Source organism: Chiloscyllium punctatum, chromosome 30 (assembly GCF_047496795.1).
Source record: "Chiloscyllium punctatum isolate Juve2018m chromosome 30, sChiPun1.3, whole genome shotgun sequence".
NCBI classification, from domain to species: Eukaryota; Metazoa; Chordata; class Chondrichthyes; order Orectolobiformes; family Hemiscylliidae; genus Chiloscyllium; species Chiloscyllium punctatum.
This window is the reverse complement of record NC_092768.1, coordinates 13,776,993-13,800,715: the sequence shown is the minus strand read 5'-3', so window position 1 is coordinate 13,800,715 and position 23,723 is coordinate 13,776,993. Positions and strand designations below refer to the sequence as shown.

The 23,723-nt window shown below is 44.6% G+C and overlaps 1 protein-coding gene across 1 annotated transcript in view; it reads left to right on the top strand.

Moving 5' to 3' along the window:
• The first annotated feature begins 565 nt into the window (after positions 1-565).
• The window catches only part of LOC140455092 (uncharacterized), a 61,069-nt gene continuing 37,911 nt past the window's right edge, over positions 566-23,723 (top strand). Inside the window, 7 exon segments of the mRNA XM_072549755.1 lie at positions 566-1,102; positions 1,234-1,273; positions 1,276-1,328; positions 1,414-1,647; positions 6,466-6,488; positions 6,585-6,700; positions 9,042-9,403. Coding sequence (XP_072405856.1) covers positions 692-1,102; positions 1,234-1,273; positions 1,276-1,328; positions 1,414-1,647; positions 6,466-6,488; positions 6,585-6,700; positions 9,042-9,403 — 1,239 coding nt within the window. The 5' untranslated portion in view covers positions 566-691.

Genomic DNA, 23,723 nt, shown 5'->3' with positions numbered 1-23,723 from the left:
TAGCAGTTAATATTGCAGTTCACACTGGGCTGCATGTTGCAGTTAAATGCCCAGGCAGTGGGAATTTTCCATGTTCCCTGCCTCAATGGGCCGGGGCAGGGCCTCTGTTCTGAAGCAGGATCACTGAACCCAAAACATTGACTTCTGCTCTCTTTTAGCAGATGCTGTCAGACCTGGTGAGTTTCTCCAGCAATTTCTGTGTTTGTTTCAGATCTCCAGTGTCCGCAATTCTCTGTTTTATCTTATGAACAATGTCTTTCAAAACTAGAATCAACACGTTTAGATTCTGAATCGGGATCTTACACATTATTCCACCAGAGAATTTGTACATGTCTGTGAGTTCAGTCTGGAGATGAGTGCAATGAAATCTCTCTCCCCAACCTCCGAGCCTTTCCCTTCCTCTGTCCAATCCGCTGCCTCCAAACCTGCGCCAAATCTGCAAACTTTGCATGGACTTTCACCTGGGTTCAGTTTTCGCCCTAATGTTGTCATACTCTCACCCTTTATCCTGTCTACGGCCCTCAGTTTTGCTGTTTGTTTAAAAAAAACAATAAAACTGAGGAGAGCTATATGAATAATTTATGGAGTATTGCAGGAAACCCCTTTATGAAGTTGTTGGACGACAGGAATTCACCAGCACAGAAACATAGAAACGGAAAAGGGCTTGGACCAGGAAATTCTGAGTGTGAACATGGATTCCAGTCAGCAGTTCCCCAGTTTAGACGAGGATTTGATTTGTCCCATTTGTCTCAATTTCTTCACCGAACCAGTTACACTGGATTGTGGACATAACTTCTGCCGCCCCTGTATCACCCAGAGTTGGGAAAAGAAGGAGATAAACTCCTGCCCGGAATGTAGACAGGAGTTCCCAGAAAGAAACCTCAGGGTAAATCGGACCTTAGCGAGTCTGGCCGAGAAATTCCGGACATCAAGTCTGAATCCACAAGAGAAGGAAAGTAAACGTCACTGTGAGAAACATCAGGAAGAACTGAAGCTGTTTTGTGAAACTGACAAGAAATTGATCTGTCTGATTTGTAGAGATTCCCGGGAACATAGAGAGCACCTCTTCGCCCCGATTAAAGAAACTGTTGACATCTATAAGGTAAAAGAAAACAGATTTCATCCCCTAATTATTTCATCACATTTTCATCGTCTAACTTTTATTCTGTTGTTACATTTATTGTAATTACTATATCTTCTGTTAAACTTTTTTAAATTCTCTCCAAACCCCAGGAGAAAGTCAAGCGTTCCTTTGATTCTCTAACAAAGAAAAAAAAGCCTTTATAGAAACTGAACTGAAACAGAAACGGAAGATTTCCAAAATGAGGGTAAAGTTACTTCGCGCTAATTCTGTCGGATCTGGCTTTTTTTTTATGGTGGGACATTAATTATGTTTCATATTTCATTTTATAGAAACTAGTGAACAGTCTGCGCAGCCATATCAAATCCGAGTTCACTAAAATGTATCAGTTTCTCAATGAGAAAGAGCAGCGTTTACTCCGAGATCTCAGGGAAGAAGAGGAGAAGGTTCTAGAAGCAATGGAGAAAAATCTTCAAGAAATTCAGAAGAATTTAAATTCTATTCAGGAGAATCTCTCAAAGTTGCAGAAACAGATGGAACAGAAAGATGAAGTGTTATTTATTGAGGTGAGGCGTTATATTCCAATTTGATTCAGCGAAAGTTCTCAGTCACAACGTGATGGGTTCAGATTGTGAAAGAAATGCAGCATTTTCCCAACAATTCCAAACGAGTTTAAGACATTTAATTGTTTTATCCATCCCAAGGCAGATTAGTTAATCTCACTCAGCTAACAGCCTCATACAATATTTACAGAATCCCAGAAAGATATGTCACCGCCCCGGGGTTTGTAAGGTTTTGTTTCGTCCGAGTTTAACATACTCCTAAAATTCACATTGCAATCAAGGCGTACATCCCTGCATGAGCTGCTGTCTGTCTGATTGTTGAGTGTGAGAATGACGGGGATCGGGGGAAGGGGTGTGGCTTTCAATCTCATAAAACAGCTGGGTATGAAAAGTTAAAGGGATAAGATTCTGAATCTCTTCCCAATGCCTCTCTAACCCATTCAGTTCCAGTTTGAGCAGAATTTGTACAGGATATGGGAATCTAATCCTCTACCAGGAGGTGGTTTGGCAATTTAAATATTACATTGTGGTTCTGTGTCTCATGATTCTCTACACCATTTCCAACTCCGGTTGGCAAGATTTCCCTGAGCTGGGGTAATGCAGTAAGTAAAGAGAGGTGAGGACTGCTGGATCCAAGGAGTGAGTGTCAGCCATGGCAGGAGGGTCAGTGCTGAGGGAGTACTGCACTGCCAGAGGGTCAGTACTGAGGGAGTACTGTACTGCCAGAGGGTCAGTACTGAGGGAGTACTGTACTGCCAGAGGGTCAGTACTGAGGGAGTGTTGCACTGTCAGAGGGTCAGTACTGTGGGAGTGTTGCACTGTCAGAGGGTCAACACTGAGACTTTGCCGCAGTCTCACAGACCCAGTACTGATGGAGTGCTTCTCTGTCAGATTGAGGACAGAGGAAAGTTTGCAGTCTCAGAGGGTTAGTACTGATGAATTCTACACTGTCAAAGATTCATTACTGAAGAAGTGGTGCCATGTCAAAGGTTTCAGTCTGGAATGACATTTTTTTTCTGTTTTTATTTATTCACTCATGGGACGTGGACATCACTGGGGTCTGGCCAGTGTTTATTGCCCATCCTTTTTTGCGCGTGAGAATTTGGTATTGAGCTACCTTCATAAACTACTGTAGTCCTTGTGCTGTAGGTAGGTGCACAATACTGTTGTGGAGGGAATTCCGGGATCTTGACCCAGAAACAGTGAAGGACTGGTAATATACTTCCAAGTCAGGATGATGAGTGGCTTGAAGGGAAATTTGCAGGTGATGATGTATCACCACCAAAATGATGGATCTTCTGCCATTGCCCTTCTAGATGGAAGTGGTCGTGTGTTGGAAGGTACCAGAACATAGAACATAGAACTTTACAGCACAGGAATGGGCAATGTTATTGACAAACATGACACTAAATTAAACTAATTCTTTCTGTCTGCCTTTGGTCCATATCCTTCCATTCTTTGTATATTGGTGTGCTTATCTAAAATTCCCTTAATTGCCACTTCATATCTGCCTTCACCACCACCCCTTGCATAGCATTCCAGATTCGTTCCACTGTCTGTGTAAAAACTTGCCCCTCACATATTTTTTGAACTTCTGCCCCCTCCACCACCCCCCCCACCCCACCCCCCCCCCCCCCCACCCCCGCCAAACCTTCAATGCATACCTTCTGGTTTTAGACATTTCAACTCTGGGAAAAAGATTCTGACAGTCAACCCTATCCAAATATTTCAGTATTTTATAGACTTCTATCAAGTCTCCCCTCAGCAGCCCCCCTCCCCCCCAAAGAAAACAACTCGAGTTTTTCTAGTCTCGCCTTAAAGTTTGCACACTCTTACTGCAACCACCCTCCCAAGCCCTCCATGTCTGTCCTGTAATGTGGTGACCAGAAATGAATGCAATATTCTAAGTGTGACCAAACCAAATTCGAAAAAAAGCTGCAATATGATATCCTGACTCTTTTACTCAGTTCCCTGACCAATAAAGGCAAGCATGCCATATGCCTTTTCTACCACCCTATCCACTTGTGTGCCCACTTTCAGGGACTACGGACTAGAAGCTCAAGGTTCCCCTGTATGTCAATTTGTTCAGGGTCCTGCCATTAACTGTATATTTTTCCTTAACATTTGATTTCCCAAAATGCAGTGTCTCATATTTACCCAGATTAAACTTCATCTGCTATTTCTCCACCCATTTCTGCAACTAATCCATGTCCTGCTGCAGCTTTTGACAACCTTTCACACTATCCACAACTCTATGCAACTTTGTACCACCTGCAAACCCATCTACATTTTTATCCAAGTCATCGATAAATATCACAAGCAGCAGAGGTCCCAGTACAGATCCCTGTGGAACATCACTACTCACAGACCTCCAGCCTGAAAACACCTCTTGACCACTACCCTCTGTGTTCTATGGGCAATGATCTTTGGTGAATTTCTATACTGTATCTTGATGATGATGATTTATTGTCACTTTTCCACTGCAATAAACAACCCAGTCAAAAAAAAAACAGTGAAAAGCTTTACAATCAGGCACCATTTGAACATTCTGAGAATAAAAAGGTGAAGCTGAGAGAATGTCTACCTTCATTCCGACATCTTCACCATGAGCCCTGAGCCAGAGGTTAGATTAGAGTGGTACTGGAAAAGCACAGCAGGTCAGGCAGCTTCCGAGGAGCAGGAACATCGACATTTCGGGCAAAAGCCCTTCATCAGGAATGGAGGCAGGGAGCTCCAAGGTGGAGAGATAAGTGGGGGTGGGGTGGGGCTGGGGAGAAGGTAGCAAAGAGTACAATAGGTGAATGGGGTGGAGATGGAGGTGATAGGTCAGAGAGGAGGGTGGGGGAAGGTAGCAAAGAGTACAGTGGGTGAATGGGGGTGAGGATCAGGTGATAGGTCAGAGGGGAGGCTGGAACGGATAGGTGGGAAGGGAGATTGGCGGGTAGGACAGGTCATGAGGATCGTGCTGAGCTGGAAGGTTGGAACTGGGGTAAGGTGGGGGGAGGAGAAATGAGGAAACTGATGAAGTCCACATTGATGTCCTGAGGTTGAAGTGTTCCGAGGCAGAAGATGAGGTGTTCTTCCTCGAGGCGTCAGGTGGTGAGGAAGTGGTGGTGGAGGAGGCCCAGGTCCTGAAAGTCCTTGGCAGAATTGGAGGGGGAATTGAAATGTTAGGCCACGGGATGGTGGGGTTGATTGGTGTGGGTATCCCAGAGATGTTCCCTGAAGCGCTCTGCAAGGAGGTGACCAGTCTCCTCAATGTTGAAGAGACCGCATCGGGATCAACGGATACAATAAATGACATTGGTGGACGTGCAGGTGAAACTTTGATGGTGTAATAGATTCCCTGTCACACTTTTGAAGAAGAGCAGGGAACTAATCTCAATGTTCTGGCCTGTATTTACGCCACAGTCAACATCACAATCACAAATATACTCTCTAGTCAGACTGCTGTTTGCTGGGGCTTCCTCTGCACAATTGGCTCTATGTTTCCCACTTTCAAACAATGACAACCTTTCAAGTTGGCTGTAAAGTGCTTTCAGATATTCAGTGATGGTGAAAGGCAGCAAATAAAATGCACATCTTACTTTCCAGTCACTTGACTCAATCCAGTGACAGCCCGACAGACCCAAGTGATCAGACATCAATCCCTGACACTTCCAATCTCATCCATTGCCTGCCGCATGAGATCTCCATTTTTACCCTCCTGAGCCCAGTTATTTCATTTTCCAGCAGTCAAAACCCTCCATGAGGGCCCAGACATCCTCACACCCCTGGCCTCTGACCGTGGACCCCCTCAAATATCAAAATCGTCTGAAATCATTTCCCGACCTCCAATACCTTCAACTTCTACCTGTCATCAACCTCCTACCCTGTAGTTAGTCTGATCCCTCCGGCTTTTCATTGCACAAAAATCTACTCGAACTCTGGTCCCCAATTCTCAGCGCTCACCCATCCCCAACAGTGAGTCTCTAACCCATTCACTCCTCTTCCCCTCCCCCTCAGTCCCAGTCTCTGATCCCTTAGGCTTCTGATCTGACACTCCTTTGATCTAATTTCTGATCTCTCTGACCCTGCTATCCCCTGCCCAGCGATAAGCTGCTGCTGAAACTCTCTCTGCCCCACAGCCTCCCAGTGTGATTGGCAGAGCCCAGAAACAGAGACATTCAGCAGCACCTGAAATAAACCTATTCTGCTGGGATTCCTGACCATAATCCAAACCCCTGTCTCCATTCCTAGCCTCAATCCCTCCCCAGCCCCACTTCCAGGAAAATTCCAGTCTACTTTGTCTGTCACAGGTTAAAAATCACACAACACCAGGTTATAATCCAACAGGTTAATTGGAAGCACACTAGCTTTCAGAGCAATGCTGATGAAGGAGTGTCGCACCGAAAGATAGTGTGCTTCCAATTAAACCTGTTGGACTATAACCTGTTGTTGTGATTTTTAGATTTGTACACCCCAGTCCAACACCGGCATCTCCAAATCTTGTCTGTCACTGGGATTGATAGGAATATCCAGGATCTGACAAATGGTCAGATATTTCAGACTTTCCAGATGATCCCATCTAGTCAGTCTGCAATTATTCTTGCACAACAAAGCACTGTATTTTTCTAGATATGTGTGACAGTAAATAACACATTATCAGCGACTCATTAGTGTTGCACTATCTGCAGTCTTTAGTTTAGTAACAGTATCTGTCTCCCTGTGTATCGGTGGCAGGGAGAATGGGGCATGCTCAGCAGCTTGCAAGTTTGTATTATTGCTGCTGTTTGAATATAGACAGTCTCTCAACTCGGATTTGTGTTTGATTTATTCCAGGAGGAAGCATCTAGGAAGAGGAGGTAGGGTGAGCTTTTTACTGAAACTCTGCACAGTGAATTAAAATAAATTAGAGATGCCTTCAAGTCAATTTATAATCCAATGTTTGATGTTCACAGGATTAGTGATGAAAGTCATAAACTGTCATTAGCAGATGGTGCTCTGATGATCGGAAAATTCACTGGCCCTTTACAGTACACAGCATGGAGAGAAATGATTGATGTCATTAAACCTGGTAAACCACAAATAGTTTTATTTGTCCTGATTTATGATTTATTATTAATGCATTTGATGAGTGAATTAGATTATATCTAAAATAGTATCTTGTTGGGCTGAGTAGTTTCCCAGGATCCCAGTTAAAAGTTACTGAATGGAATTATTAAACCCGGTAAATCTCAGTTTTATTTTCCTGATTTATAATTATTGTTTGTGATGACTGAATCATGTTATATCTGGCAGAGTATCTTGTTGGACTGAACTATTACTGAGGAGCCCAGCTAAAAGTGACCCTGACTGGAATTAAAGAGTTGCTCAGACACCAGATCCCCTTCTAAAAAGCATCACCAAAAAAACCTTCACCTCATAAGCTCACTGGGCCTGAACTGCACACAGAGCCCTGAGCGAAGCTCTGCCTCTGGAAACCTGCAATACTTCGCAGCATTCAGCAAGAGACACTCCGTCCCCTTCCCCTCCCCCACACCAACCCATCACCTTTCCTTCCCAATGGGACCTTTCCCCTTCCACAATAGAGCATTCCCCTGATGGAGCTCCATCTTGTGTGTCCCACTCATGACCATGAATAAGGTGGGGACAGGAGGCCTGGGAATGAAGCTTTGTCTGTCCTTGCTGAGGGAGGGGAGGTGCTGGGGAATATGGAGTCAGCTGGTGCTCACTGTGGACATGGGGAGAAAGCTCTGGATTGTAACTCAATTTCTGAAAGTGTCCCCAAGGATTATTCTCAATCATCCTGAGGAAATATTCCACTCTCCAAGACAAGTGTATTTTTTTTGCCTAAGTGACAAGGATGTTCAATGAGGATAGAGCAGTGGATGTTACTTTCATAGATTTTAGTAAAGCTTTCCACAAGTTCCTTCATGGTAAGTTCATCAAGAAGATTAAGATGCATGGGATCCATGGTGCCTTGGCCTTTTGGATTCAGAATTACATTGCCCATAGAAGACAGTTTAATGGTGGAAGAGTGCTTTTTGGGCTGGAGGTCTCTGCCTAGTGCTGGGACCTCTGCTGTTTATGATTTATATAAATGGCTTGAATGAAAACATAAATCGGTGCTTTAGAAAGTTTGCAGATGACACAAAGGTCAGTGGAATTGTGAATAGTATAGAAGGTTTTTAAAGGATAAAGCAGGATGTAGATCAGTTGCAGATATGGGTGGATAAATATCAGATGGAGTTAAAACGGAGGTATTGCGCATTGGGAGATCAAATGTAAAGGAAAGTGTGATGTGGAGGTGCAAGTGTCGGACTGGGGTGGGCAATGTCAGAAGTCAAACGGCACTTGTTATTGTCCAACAGGTTTATTTGAAATCACAAGCTTTCAGAGCGTAGCCTCTTCATCAGGTGAAGTGAGAGAGATGCACACAGACACAGAATTTATAGGCAGAGAGATCAAAGGCAGAGAGAGGAAATGATCATATAAATGGTGTGAGTGGAATGTCAAATAATAGGTCTCTTCAGATGATCAAAAGTGTCAGATGATGTGAGTAAAGTGTCAACAGCTGAATAACAAGTGAAGGGATGACCTATAATCCAGCTAAATGAGGTAGAGAGATAATTACAAATAATTCAAAATAAGCTGGTACTGGAGACAAACCAAATGATTGGAATAACAGGATTGAAATGAGTTGCATGCTGAAGGTCTAACCAAAGTAATAAGTAATCCAAAACTGTACAAACTAATTAAGGTAGACAGATCATAACAATTTATCAAAGTAGTGGTATCAACGCAGGACAGTAAGGAACAATTAGCAGATACAGAATGGTATGGTGGAGTCAGATGTAGTGTGACATACGCCTAAGATCATGGTTGAGGCTCTCTTTATGTATATGGAACTTGTCTATCAGTTTCTACTCAGTGACTCTACATTACTGTGTATCTCATGGTCGCAGTGGAAAGTATGCAGAGTAAGTATACAGCTAATGGTAAGACCCTTAACAATGTTGAAGTACAGAGGGATCTTGGGTTTTGTCCATAGCTCCCTTATAGTATTCAAACAAGTAGATATATGGTCTGGAGCTCACTCTACAATCATTGAGAAGCCCAAAGCTCTGAGGGACACAGGATTCCTTGTATTGGGTCAGGATTGAAGCAGGAGACAGGGGGCTGAGGAAAGGTAAAAATAAAACACAGTGCGTTCCCGATCGCTGCTCAGCTCTCACCGGGTTGGACAGGCAGAGTGATCCCAGGAGGGGAAACCCTGATTCCAATAACACAACCTGGAGTCATTTAATACAGCAGAATTCCTGGGAATCCCTCGAGTTACCTCATTAGAAAGGAACGAGTTAGAATAAAACTTAGTGAGATGCTCAGTTACTGACTGTTGTTTGTATTTCTCCCAGTTCCAGCCTCTCTGACCCTGGATCCAAACACAGCCCATCCTGATTTTATCATGAATGAGGAGCGGACCAGTGTGAGACTCAGAGACAGTGACAGCTTTCTCGCTCGAACCCTATACAAATTGGAGAGGTTTGATCCCTCCCTCAGTGTCCGGGGCTCAGGCGGATTCACCGCAGGAAAACATTACTGGGAGGTCCAGGTGGGAGATGGAATTTGTTGGGCTGTTGGAGTGACCGAAGAGTCTATGCAGAGACAACAGGGATACATCCCGGACTCTGAGGCTGGATTCTGGTACCTGTGGGGAGATCGCTTTGGTCGTTATTTTGTCGTTAGCTCCCCGTCACAGACCCCACTCCCCCTGACAGTAAGACCCTGGAAGATTGGCGTGTTCCTGGACTGTGAGGGTGGACAGGTGTCATTTTACAATGCAGACAACATGTCCCTTCTGTACACTTTCACCCAGACTTTCACGAAGAGAATCTTTCCCTTCTACCGACCGGGGCTTGACAAAAAACCTCTGAGAATCTGTGGGATGAAAACTCACTGATACATCCATCCCATAATGTCACACTGGGTCAGAGCTTCTGGTCTTCAGAGTCAGAGACAGGACTTACCCAGAAAGTTATACGTGACCCATGATCCCTGACCCTCTAACCCTTGAACCCCTGACTACATCCCTGACCCAACTTCAACTCCTGACATTGGTTTCACCCTCAACCCTGGCTTCACCCGCTGACCATTGATGAGGAGAAGAAGTGTTGGTCAGCTTTCCTGCTCCACCTTCAATCTGAAGAAGGCGACTGCCTGATAAGGACTGCCCCCTGTCTCCAAGCTCTTAATGGGCTTTATTTCCAGGGTCTAGGAGGTCACCCTGTGTCAGCATCACATGATGGCACCTTCTACCCAGTGAATACAGGACAGCTACCTCAGATGTCAGGGTGGTTAACTCTCCCCTTGCCATCATTTCAGCTTGAGCTCACGTCTTAGCTTACCTAATGCTGAGGGTCATTTATTAGTCCCTACCAGACGCTTGTATTGATGAGAGGGGACAAGGTACTGTCCTACAAGTTAGAACATAGAACATAGAACATAGAAAAATACAGCGCAGTACAGGCCCTTTGGCCCTCGATGTTGCGCCGATCCAAGCCCACCTAACCTACACGAGCCCACTATCCTCCATATGCCTATCCAATGCCTGTTTAAATGCCCAAAAGGGGGAGAGTCCAACACTGCTACTGGCAGGGCATTCCATGAACTCACGACTCGCTGAGTTTAGGGATGGAAATCTGAATCAGAGAACCTGGACATTTCTAGGTAGGGTGAGTTTTCTAGAGAGAAAGGAAATAGTTTTTCTGCCAAGGTGGCCTCAAGCTATGTCCCATAATTCTAGAAGGATTGTATATTCATTCTGAGAATGTATTATTTATTAAAGGATCCATTTCTTACACAGGGACTAACTTCATGTAAATGCCTATTAATATACAAATATTCTTGTCAATGTCTCAGAGACAAAATAAGGGATATGATGTATTTTCTCTGTTTTTATCTTATCAGAAAAAGAAGTATAACTATCACTTTGCACAGAGTAATGTCATTGAATAATGTCAGGAAGATGATTTCTGCCAATTATTATGTCATCTCAGTTTTATGAATATACATACAAATCATAATTTTAGTATTGCTAAGCAGAATCTTAGACACTTAAGCAACAATGTAGTGTTATGAGAAAATTATGTTTTCTTTCTTCTGCTTTCAAGGAGCATATTTTTAGTTTTGAATAAGTGAATCCCACTCACTGTAGCAAGGTTATATTTTTAAAGTTGTTTGGGATCTTGAACAGCCAGGTTTAAATATACAGTGAGAAGTCAGAACATGTGACATGTAACTAGAGTGTGGTTCTGGATAAGCACAGCAGGTCAGGCAGCATCTAAGGAGCAGGAGAATCAACGATTTGGGCAGGTCCCTTCATCAGGTGTGGGGAGGGGGAAGGGGGATGAAAGATACATTGGGGTTGGGGCTAGGGGAAAGGTAGATGGGATAGTGATGGGGGTATAGGTAGGAGGTAATTGTGATAGGTCAGTGGGTGATAGGGCAGTGGGAAGGGTGGAGCGGTAAGGTAGAAAGGAAAATGGACAGGTAGGTCAGGTCAAGACAGAGGTGTTGAGTCGGCTGGTTGGATATGCAATGAGTGGGGGGGGGGGGGGGGTGGGGGGGAGATTTGGAAATGGTGAATTCAATGTTGAGACCATGTGGTTCTAGGCTCCCAAGGTGGAAGATGAGGTGTTCCTCCTCCAGTTTGCAGATGGCCTTGTTTAGACGGTGGAAAAGGCCCAGAATGGCCATGTCATGGGGGCAGTGGGCGGAGGGAGGTGAAATGGATGGCCACCAGAAGGTGAGGTTGGTTGCTGCGTACGGACCAGAAATGTTCTGTGAATCATTCCGCAAGTTTACGCTCGGTCTCTCTGATGTAGAGAGCAACAGATTTCATAAGCGAGGTTCGAGGATGTGCAAGTAAATCTCTGCTAGATTTGGAATGATCCTTTGGGGCCTTGGAAGGAGGTGAGAGGGAAGGTGTGGCACAGGCTTTGCACATCTTGCAATGGCAGGGTAAGGTGCCAGGTGTAGAGTGGGGTTTGATGGGGAGTGTGGACCTAACAAGGCAGTGACAGAGAGAATGGTCCTTACGGAACGCAGATAGGAGTGAGGAGGGAATGTAACTGGTTAAAATGGCAGAAGATGATACACTGGATTTGGAGATTGGTGGGGTGCAATGTGAGGATCAGGGGGATTCTATCTTTCTTGGGGATGGGAGGGAAGGGTTCGAGGGCCAAAATGCAGAAAATGGAGCAGATGCGATTGAGGGCGTCATTGAGAGGAAGGGAGGAGGTGTGCTGTCCTAGACTGGAATTATTACTGCTGAGATCAGTTACAGCAGAGTTGAAGGAATTGGGAGTAAGGGATCACATTTTTACTGGGGGAGGGAGGGGGGTAGCTAGGAGGAAGTGTAGCCAAGGTAGCTATGAGAGTCAGTGGGTTTGAAGTAGATGTCAGTTTTGAGTTGGTCGTTGGAGACGGAGAGGTCGAGGAAGAGGAGGTAGGATCAAAGATTGTTCAGGTAAATTTGAGATCAGAGTGGAAGGTGTTGGTCTACTTGATTAATTGTTCGACCTTCTTGTGTGAGCATGAAACAGCGCCAATACTTCATCGATGTAACAGAAGAAAATGTGGCAGATGCTGCAGGTATTGCTGTGGAAGAGAGACTATTCTGTGTATCCTACTAAGAGGCAGGCATTGCTAAGACTCATGAACGTAACCACAGCCAACCCTCTGGTCTGTAGGAAGTGGGAGGATTCAAAGGAGATTGTTAGTGACAGATAAATTAACCTTCCGGAAGAGGTGTGCAACTGTATGTTGTAGAACATAGAAAATAGAACATAGAAATGTATAGCACACAACAGGGCCTTTGGCCCTCAATGTTGTGCCAAGAATTAATCCTAATCTAAAATAAAATAACCTAACCTATGCACCTCTCAATTCACTGCTGTCCATGTTCATGTCCAGCAGGCACTTAAATGACTCTAATGACTCTGCTTCCACCACCACCACCACTGGCAACGCATTCCATGCATTCACTACTCTCTGCATAAAGAACCTACCTCTGATATCTCCCCTATACCTTCCTCCAAACATCTTAAAACCATGACCCCTCATGGCAATCAATCCTCCTGGGGAAAAGTCTCTGGTTATCGACTGTATCCATGCCTCCCATTACCTTGTACACCTCTATCAGGTCGCCTCTCTTCCTCCTTCTCTCCAGAGAGAAAAGTCTGACCTCAGTCAACCTCTCTTCATAAAACAAGCCCTCCAGTCCAGGCAGCATACTGGTAAACCCTCTTTGCACCCTCTCCAAAGTCTCTGTAACCTTCCTATAATAGTGCGACCAGAACTGGACACAATGTTCCAAGTGTGGTCTCACCAGAATTTTGTGGAGCTGCAGCAAAACCTTGCAGCTCTTAAACTCAAGCTCCCTGCTACTGAAAGCCAAAGCATCATCTGCTTTCTTAACAACCCTATCCACTTGGGTGGCAACTTTGAGGGATCTATGGATATGAATGCTGTCCCTCCACACTGCCAAGAATCCTATCTTTATTTAGCGTGCAAGTTCGACCTTCCAAAATGAATCACTTTGCATTTATCCCGTTTGATCTCCATCTGCCATTTCTCAGCCCTGAATCTTGTCAATGTTGCACTGCAACCTGAAACAGCCCTCCATGCCATCAACAGCATCTCCAACCTTTGTGTCATCAGCAAATCTACTTACGTGCCCCTTTGTGTGACTGTATGTTGTGTATAAAAGCCATGATTACTTGTAATTCAGTGGAGGGCCATTGAGCTGCTCCCTACATTCATATGAATAAACCATTTATATCTTGGACTCAGATTGCTTGGTGTCATTTAACACTGTCCACTTGGCCTTTCGCATGTCTTCCTGAATAGGATCTAAAGGACACAGAGAGAGAAGTCGGACAAGTCACTGTTTGTGTATTGTTTTCTTGACATGGAATTCGACTCTGTCCCATCCCAGGCTCTCGGGAATCAAAGGACCAAAGTCTGCACAGGAGTGTCAGGGGTGACAGGTATGGGTTAGGGTGAAACAATGGTATTGATGTGATTGGTGTAATAATATAATTGGTATCAGTCACAAGTAATGGGTTCAGTCTTGGGAGAGACCAAAGTAAGAAATGCACCACGGACAACAAATAATCTGAACAGACCTGTGCAGGTCACTGAGAAAAGAGAATTCAAGTGGGGACCAGATGGTGACTAATTCCTTATCAAGGGACCATCAATTCCACAAGTGCTACGTGAATCAAGGGCAGGACTCCATAAGATCCCCAACTTCCCTGGGACAGTTCCAAAGATAAAATAAAACAAAGAACTGCAGATGCTGGAGGTCTGAATCAAAAAATTGAAACTGCTGAGGAAGAAAGCAATCTCAGCAGGTCAAGCAGCATCTGGAGAGAGAAGCAGAGATAACCTTTTAAGTCCAGTCACCCTTCTTCAGAACTGATAGCAGCTGGGAAATGGTGGTACTGATAACAGAAGGTGGGGGAGTGAGCAGATAGGTACAGACAGAGCCCAGAAATAGGGAGAGTGTTACAACACAGCAGTGAACCCCTCTGTTAATTAGACCAAACACACAGAAAAGCTCATCTTGTTTCATAGTCTGTTAACATATGAGTGACAGAGAACTCCAAAATTCCACTATTTAAAGAAAATAACATCAATTTATTTTTTAGCTCTAAAAGTGAACACTAAATATAACTATTCACAACTCTAAGCCCCCCTTTCTCTTAACTGTTTATTATCTGCCTCCAACTCTATAACAATATGCTGTTCCAATACGACACTTATTAAAATTAGGAGAAGGTGAGGACTACAGATGCTGGAGATCAGAGTTAAAAAGAGTGGTGCTGGAAAAGCACAACAGGTCAGGCAGCATCCAAGGAGCAGGAGAGTCGATGTTTTGGGCATTATGCCTGAAACATCAACTCTCCTGCTGCTTGGATGCTGCCTGACCTGCTGTGCTTTTCCAGCACCACACGTTTTAATACTGATGAAAATTACATCAATTTAATTTCAATCATACAACCGCTATCGTCTTTGGTGTGTCTTCTTCCAAGCAAATTTCTCCTTGTGTTGACTTCTTTTTACTGCAAATATGTTTCATATGAAAAGGGTACCTTTGATTAAGAGTGTTTCCTTATTTCTTGGGTTTCTCTCTCGATGGCAGTTGCTTTCTCTCCAATTTTCAAACTGTCCACACTTTTATATCTCCAATGAATCGTCTCATTGGTTCAATATTGGCAAACAATAAATTCAAACTCTATTGGGTTTTAGTATCCTGTGGCATAATTTAAACTGATTGGTTAAATTTGAATTGTTGTCAAAACAGCAATAAAAACTCAGATATCCATTTCATAGCCAAATGTCATATATTTTCAATTTTCCAGTCCACTCTGAGACTGCTAGTTAGTTATATACACAGGTGCTTGCAATCTCTCAGTTCAGAACAGTATTTACTCTCACATAAAGGTACAGTCCACTCCTTCAACTTCCTAACGAGAGAGAGAAACAAAGTTTAGCAGATAAAAGGATGTTTGACAGCAAGCTAGGGAAGAAGAAAAGCTGATAATGGGACAGTGAGTGAGTCAAAGTGGGCTGGCTGACATAGTAGAGCCTGGGCTCTGAAAGTTGGTAAAGGACATGGAAGGAAGGGTTCAGGCTCTAAAAAATTATTGAACTCAATAGGGGCCTGAGGCTGTAATGTCCCCAAGCAGAAGGTGACATGCTGTTTCTTCAGTTTACACTGAGCCTCGCTGAAGCACTGCAGCAGGTATGAGATAGAGATGTTGCACAGGGAATGTGGGTGAAATAGCTCTGCTGAGGTCTGTATTCTGTCCCCTAGTCACATGGAAAGACCTTGACATTGACCTGCTCTCTCAGAGCCAGGTCTCAGAGTGAACAGGATGTGTGACACTCCTGTTATAGAATAGAATTCCGACAGTGTGGGAACAGGCCCTTCGGAACAAAGAGACCTTGGAGTGTAGGTTCATAACTTCTTGAATGTAGGAGTCACAGGTAGATAGGATAGTGAAGAAGGCATTTGGTATGCTTTCCTTTATTGGTCAGAGTATTAAGTACAGGAGTTGGGAGGTTATGTTGCGGCTGTATGGGGCATTGGTTAGGCCACATTTGGACTATTTCATGCAATTCTGGTCTCCTTCCTATCAGAAGGATGTTGTGAAACTTGAAATGGTTCAGAAAAGATTTACAGGCATGTTGCCAGGGTTGGAGGATTTGAGCTATAGGGAGAGGTTGAATAGTCTGGAGCTGTTTTCTCTGAAGCATCGGAAGCTGAGGGTTGGCCTTACAGAGGTTTATAAAATCATGAGGGGCATGGATAGGATAAATAGACAAAGTCTTTTCCCTGGGGTCGGGGAGTCCAGAACTAGAAGGCATAGGTTTAGGGTGACAGGGTACAGGTATAAAAGAGACCTAAGGGGCAACCTTTTCAAGCAGAGGGTGGTACATGTTTGGAATGAGTTATGAGAGGAAGTGGGTGGAGGCTAGTATAGTTGCAACATTTAAAAGGCATCTGGACGTGTATATGAATAGGAAGGGTTTGGAAGTATATGGGCTTGATGCTGACAAGTGAGACTAAATTGGGTTGGGATATCTGACCAGCATGAACAAGTTGGACCAAAGGGTCTGTTTCTGTGCTGTGCATCTCCATGACTCTATGACTTTAAGTCCACACAGACCCTCTGAAGAGTAACCCACCTCTTCCCTTCCCCTACCCTATATTTACCCCTGACTATTGCATTTAACCTATCATCCCTGAACACTATGGGCAATTTAGCAAGGCCAGTTCAACTTGCCTGCACATCTTTGGACTGTGGGAGGAAACTGGAGCACTGAGCCCACTGTGCTGTCTGTTGTTTTATTCTAAGTTACACAAAATACAATACATATCAACATTTACAATACACTGGAGAGTAGGGACACAAAAACAAAATGCCCCAAATCTCATCGCAATTAACAACAATACACAAAGCCATACAAAGTCATTTCACAAGCCACTGTCCCCTCAAAAAAGTATCAAAATGACCTAAGCACGTAACAGTCTGTTATACCACTGTCGTGCAATATAAATTGACTCAACTCAAATGCTAGCAAGAGCAAAGAAAAAGTTTATTTTAACCTCTGCAGGGGACCCAATACATTTGCAAAACGCCTCATGTAAGGGGCCCTGAATAGCTTTCACATATTCACTTTATACTATCCTTCGCTTAGCTTTATCACGCCATTCAAGAACAAGAGCTGGGAACATTCAAGCTCCTTTCCACATATGGAGTTGTTTTTCTCATTCCATTGCTGTTGATATAATTGCTTACTGCCCTTGTGTTTTCCCTGACTCTGCTGAATCGAGTGCTTGCAAGACTTTGCAAGGCTAGGCTGTCTGCCTGCAAAATTCAGCAAAGCCAGGCTGTCTACCTACAAGATTTAACAAAGTATTAGATTTAGCAAAGTATTCTTTTTCAGATTTCACAATAAGTGTTAATTTTGTTAATTTTCCATTACATTTCCCCTTTTTTGTCATGACAAGAATGACAAAACAACAAAACAATGTACGGAGCTAGATAGCTATACATCAAATTGCTGATGGAGCACCAGGCCTTTCCTCAGACACCATGTACTGTAACACAGCTTTGTGGTGGTATCGTCACTTCCTCTGGTGTGCCCTGTACACAGCCCATTTTTACATGTCACACTTGTCAACATCATGGTAGATTGGAGTCCATGCAATCGGATCTTCCTGCTGTGGCGTCACTGATCGTTTTCCCATTTGGTATCCCACTGCACTCATAAGCAAACGGCATAGACAGGTACACAAGCAGGGTCCTATACAAAGCGCTATGAGTAAGACCAATCCTATAATTAGTAGAACGTGTAGGATCCAATTCTCCCATCCTCCCCAAAGGGAGGTGTGCTATCTGCTGGGGGAGGGCAGTTGTATCGCTGCCTTCATATGATTTATTACACTCGTGATATTTTGGGACTCATCAAGAATATTAAAACAGCATCAGGTACCTAATATTTTGCAGACACCCCCTCTCTCAGTTGTCTGTATGTCTGGTACTAGTCAATTTTATATCACTGCTTCCCTTACTGCCGTTAATTCAGTGTTAATAAGTGGTAGACCCTCCTCCATCTCATTTGCTAACAGTAATATGCGAGGCCATTAATCTTGTTTATTGCCAGCATTGTCCCTGCTCCCAAGAGAATAGACCACCCAATGTTCACTCATGGTGTAGTCCAGGGATCTGCAAGTGTGTACCCATTCCAATGCCGTGGGATGTCCCTTCGGGTTTGCATTACTGGCCTTTGGTACAAACACTGTTGTGCAAGTGGACAGTACCATGGGGTAGCAGCACCCCTTCCATCCCAGGGGAAGGTGGTGGTATCCTCTCTCTGCACAGGCCCATATGATACTCGCCATCATGGTCTGATTATTGATAAAGGAACACGAACTGTTGATGATCGTACCATTCACATAGGTTGCTAAGCCAGAGTCATTGTTCAAATACAGCGTCATAGTACACTGAGAGATCCCCAAATGGAGTCTCCCCTGATTTGTGCAAATTCACATTTCTCCCCGCCTTCCACTATATGGAAGGCTGTGGTTGGAAGTGTGTCAGCCTTGGGACAGCAATTAGCCTTGAGTTTGGGTGGTGGCGTGAGATTTGCCCTAATTGCTCCCCCTATCAGGGTCACAGTAGTCGCCACCCACGGAAGCAGGCAGCTTGCATTGCTCACCAGACTCTCTGTGATTGGTTTGGCAGTCCACCGTTGGGCTGTGTGCAAACATATCCAACAAGGGTAATCTAATCTCCGGTGTTGTATTCGGGCTAAAGCACATGCTCTGTTCCCTTCACATCTAGAGATGGCCCTTTGCACCTCCCAACCTACTGGCATAGCATTTACACCATTTATCTCCTGGAGGGCCAATTCCACTACTGAGTTCGACTCGCTCTCGAGACCCAGCCAACTCCCTTCAGATTTGGGCATGACATTAATGCCCTCTGCCCTGCTTGGGGTTAGGTCCATGATCTGGTTTAGTTGGTTGCCATGCCCGAGTGCTACTAGCTTCTATAGGACCTTCTGCACTGCATCTCAAGGGAGCGACTGTACCACTATATTCACCTGCCGATAGATGCTGGAGAAGGATCTATCTATTCCACCAGCAGACTCCCTCAGTGCTCTTCTGAGTCCTGGATATTATCACCCGTGCCGTGGCACCTCCTACCTTGATCATGGAATATCTATTTCCCATGTCAGGTGTCCCTGTAGCCGTAGTGCTACTACTAAGTGCCAGTCACTGGGACCACAAGGATCTCTGCATAAATATTTATTATCCCATTTATGGTTGTTCTTGTTACTAAATGGCCATGGGTCACATGTAAAGGTCCCCTTAGCACCCTCAGTTAAGATTACCGTACGCTGTTGTATCCCAGACACCCCTGCCCTTATGAATAGTCCTGCCAAGGTGCTTGCTAATAGTGTGAGCTGGGGCAGCCCCTTATTTATATGAGGCATCTGGCAACTTTACAATCCCTATGTATATAAATCCAATCTGGTTTTCAGAGTTTCACTACTTGCATTTATTTGGTTCCAGTGTCATCTGATGTCTCATCAAGTCCAGCTCCACATTTGCGTGTATCCATGTGGCTCTTTCAGTGAATTTTACAGCTGTCTGTGTTGTAAGGAGCACTTGAAATGGCCCCAACCACCTTTTCACCTTCCAGCTTTTCCTCCTGAAGTCTTTCACCACTATCCAGTCTCCAGGTTTTGGATCGTGCAGCCTCCCTTCTGCTGCTTGGGGTAGTGCTGCCTTCACTTGATGCTGTATTTGAGACAAAAGTGTAGAGAGTTTTATACAGTAACACAACATCTCATCCTCACAGTGGTCTGTTATCTGTCTTACTTTAGATCTTGGGCCAATTCCTATGTTGGGCAGCCTACCAAACAAAATCCCAAATGGGCTAAGATTGCCCCTTCCTCTCCTTCTGGATCTCATATGCATTAGCACAATTGGAAGAGCACAGCAGGCCAGACAGCATCTGAGGAGCAGGAAAATCGACGTTTTGGGCAAAAGCCCTTCATCAGGAATTCCTGCCATTCCTGATGAAGGGCTTTTGCCCGAAACGTCGATTTTCCTGCTCCTCGGATGCTGCCTGATCTGCTGTGCTTTTCCAGCACCACTCAAATCTAGACTCTGGTTTCCAGCATCTGCAGTCCTTGTTTTTACACAATTGGAAGTGCCTTTGTCCATGTCACCCCGAATTCCTCACAGCATTTTGTTAATTTATGTTTTCGGATAACATTCCCTCTTTCCACTGCCCCACCACTCACTGGGTGGTAGACACAGTGTTGTCTCATGTTTAGTCCCAAATAACCACTGATCTGCTGGAGGGCATTATTGACAAATGGTGTCCCATTGTCATTACTAAGCCTTTCAGGCATGCCCCATCTCGGAACTGTTTCAGAGAGCAGAGCTTTGGCTACTGCACAGACATCTGTTTAGATGTGGGGAACGCTTCCACCCATTTGGAAAACATATCAACTATTACCAGACAATACCTTTTCCCTTTGCTGGGTGTTAGTTCAATAAAATCCATCTGTAAATGTTCAAAAGGTCTTTGGGGTTGGGGATGTGCGACCTGACTCATCTGTATTCCCCTTTCCACATTATTAGTGGCACAGATCACACATCGTTCACTATATTTCTGGGAGTAATGAGTGAATCTCTTAGTGTACCAGTGTGCCGAAATACTGTCGTATATTCCCCCTTTTGACACATGGTATTATCTTGTGTCAGTTTGGCATAGAGTGGGAATAACGATCGCGGTAGACAGCGTAGACTCCAAAATCATTGGAGCCACACCACACCCCTTCCCTCATGCTGCACCCTGCCCTTGTCCACTCACGCTTCTCCCCTGGTGTGGCCTGTGACTGTACCTCCCATATGTCTGCTGTTGGGGTACAAATTTTTGTCATACACATGTCAAATTGATCACTTGGTGGCTGCTGGGCTGCTGTCCTTGCCGCTGTGTCCGCCTTTGCATTGACTTGAGAAACGGAATTGTTATTTTACACACAGCAATTGATTTAGGCAATAGGACCACTTCCAGGAGGTCAGACATCAGGCCACGGTGTGTGGTGTGCTTTCTGGTGAAGGTCAAGAAGCCCCTGTGTTTCCACAGGGTTCCAAAATCATGTACAACCTCAAATGCGTATCTGCTATCGGTGTAAATATTCAGTCCTTTCCTCAGCCAATTTACATGCTTCAGTTAAGGCAATTAGCTCTGCTGCTTGTGCTGACAGATGAGAAGGGAGTGATCCCGTTTTGACTACCACGTGGGTAGTTACTACATAATGCCAACATACTTCTGGCCTGCCTCCTTGCTCCTGAATGCTGACCCATCCACAAAAACTCCATATCTGGATTCTGTAGTGGTGAATCCTGCAAGTCCGGTCTGGGGCCGCAAATTCCAGGATACTGCATATGGGACCAGTAGAGTTAATTCACCATGGATGCTACAACAGCCTTTTCAGCTGCAGCAACAGTTCACAGACACTTAGGCAATCCTGCCGCTGCAGGGTCTAGTTTAGCCGAAACATAAGCTACCAACCTCAATGTTCTTCTATGATCCTGCAACAGCACAGATGTCAAGCAGCCACGAATCTCATCTACCATTTGTACCAAAGGTTTATTTGGATTCGGAATCCCCAGTGTCGGTGTCGTTGTGCTGCTATTAAGCAATCATCTACATACTGCAGAAGCGCTGACCCCGGGGTGAAAACAAGAGTCTCCAGACTCCTGCGTAGAGCTTCATTATATATGGTGGGGAACTCACAGTAATCTCGACAAAGTTAAGGTATACGATTCCCCTTTGAATAAAAAAGTGATCCAAAATTGACTATCTGGGTGTACCGGTACATAAAGAAGGCATTTGCTAAATCCACATCAGAGAACCATTTACTGTCCGGTGGAATTTGAGCCAATATAGTAGAGGAATTGGGAACATTTGGGGCGCGTGGGACAATAGTGTTATTGACTGCCTGCAGGTCTTGAATAAACCTCCTGTTCACTGGGAATGTTTGCCTTTTTGACCAGAAAATTGGGGGTCCTCACCAGCGAGTTTTCACAGGGGATTATCACGTCAGCCTTGAGGTGAGGGATTCAAAAACTGGAGTAATTCCTTCTATAGCCTTGGGTTTTCCTGGGTATTGTGCTCTGCAAGGATGATACTCAGACTTCAGGATTACACAGCCTCGTATGAGCCCCACATCATGTTTGCCTTTTGCCCACAACTCAGTAGGGGCCGTATTTAATCCTGGGTCCGAGACCTCTATCTTAGGAAAACACCAGTCTATCCTCCTAGGCTCTTCAGGGCTAGCAGGGGTTACCTGGACTGTCCTATCTGCCTGAGTTAGCCAATTCAGTTTCTTCTTATATGTCCGCATATCTGCATTGAACTACATCGTCCCTGAAGACCCAATCTTTCATTTTTTTGTGTCCTTAGTACCTCTGGTCCCAAATCCTGCCACCTGACACTGGATGCCTTCACCAGTGACACTGACTGCACATTTGTGATCATTCCAATAAAATTCGCACAATAACAACTGATCTGGTTTAACCAATTCCCTGAACCAATCCTTCTCATATGATTCATCAGGGCCATCGTGGTGTATGTGTGCTGAGCAGTGCAGCATGTCCCCAGCAAGAAAATTGGTGTTAATAGGATTAACATAGTTACTCGCTTCCAGGGCGAGTGAATTGCTCACTGAACTTATCGCTCTCTGGCTTAATCGCCACTCATAGGAATACATCAGGGGTCGTGGGTCGTATTTTACAGCCTGCACGGGTAAATCTTCTTTTTGTATTAACTGCAAGCCCATCGGGGTACTGAGCAAATCCAACCCCAGTCTCACTATGAGATCCCGAGCCATCAGATTTAAAGCTCAGAATTCCGATTACTTAAATCAGAATTGGAATATGTCCCCATTGCTGGTTTCACACAATAGGGGCGCAGTAAATTTCTCTCGTATCACGACTCCTGATGCACCCATTGAGTGCAGGAACCTTCCACTCATTTTTATTTGTATTGACTCTCTGAACTGGTTTGATTAAGGACTGAATATGTTGCCCCTGTATCTACCAAAAAGGTTAGTGGTTTACCTTCCACTTATAACATAGAGGTAGGCATTGACTTATACACATCATCGTTATACTGAACATATAGTCCACACTTCTCAATCGCAGCACTCAATTTGGGGGTGGGACATGTTTCAGAGCCATTAAGGTTAGTAGCAGAGGTTAGCATAAGCAAGTCTTCATTGCCAAGCATAAAGGAAAGAGGCATACCTGTACCTTGTGGGCTGCCTACCTCAATCTCAGCTTTTCCCCACCAATGATCCTGCTGTCCAGTATCCAGGACTGATTGAAGCTGTCTGTGCGGGCACTGTCTTGCCCAGTAGTCCATTGATCTGCAAACAAAGCACCTGCCAGATCTACCTCTGCCAGCCCCTCTTCCTCTCCCTTTTCCTGCAGCACCTCCCTCCAATGGCTGAGCGACCATCTGCATCAGAGTAAGCTGAGCTCTATGCGCTTGCTGTTCCATCTTTAGTTTCCGCATATCCTTCTCTTGGGCCAGCGATTTTTCAGCACGTATCGCGTGTTGTTCTATCAAATTCAGCTTTCCCGTGTCCCAGGTAACACATGTGTCTTTTACCATTTTTGCTGTTTCGTCCTTCATTCCATTGATGAAGCTGTTCCTCAGTTATGCCTCTTACGGCGGAATTTATGTTGTTGTTATGTCCTTGGGTGGTATTAGTTCAGGCATTATGGACTTCAGTGAGGCGCGTAAGGTACTGGGATAATGTCTCACCTTCTTGTTGTTTACACATTGCAATTTTGGTCATGTCCATTCACACTGGGAATGCCTCCCTACAGGCGGTAAGGTTCCATTCTGCTCCACTTGCGGATTGGTTACTCTGTCATGGATGCTTGCGGCTGGCCATATATACTTGATTTTGGTGACATTGGCACCCACTTT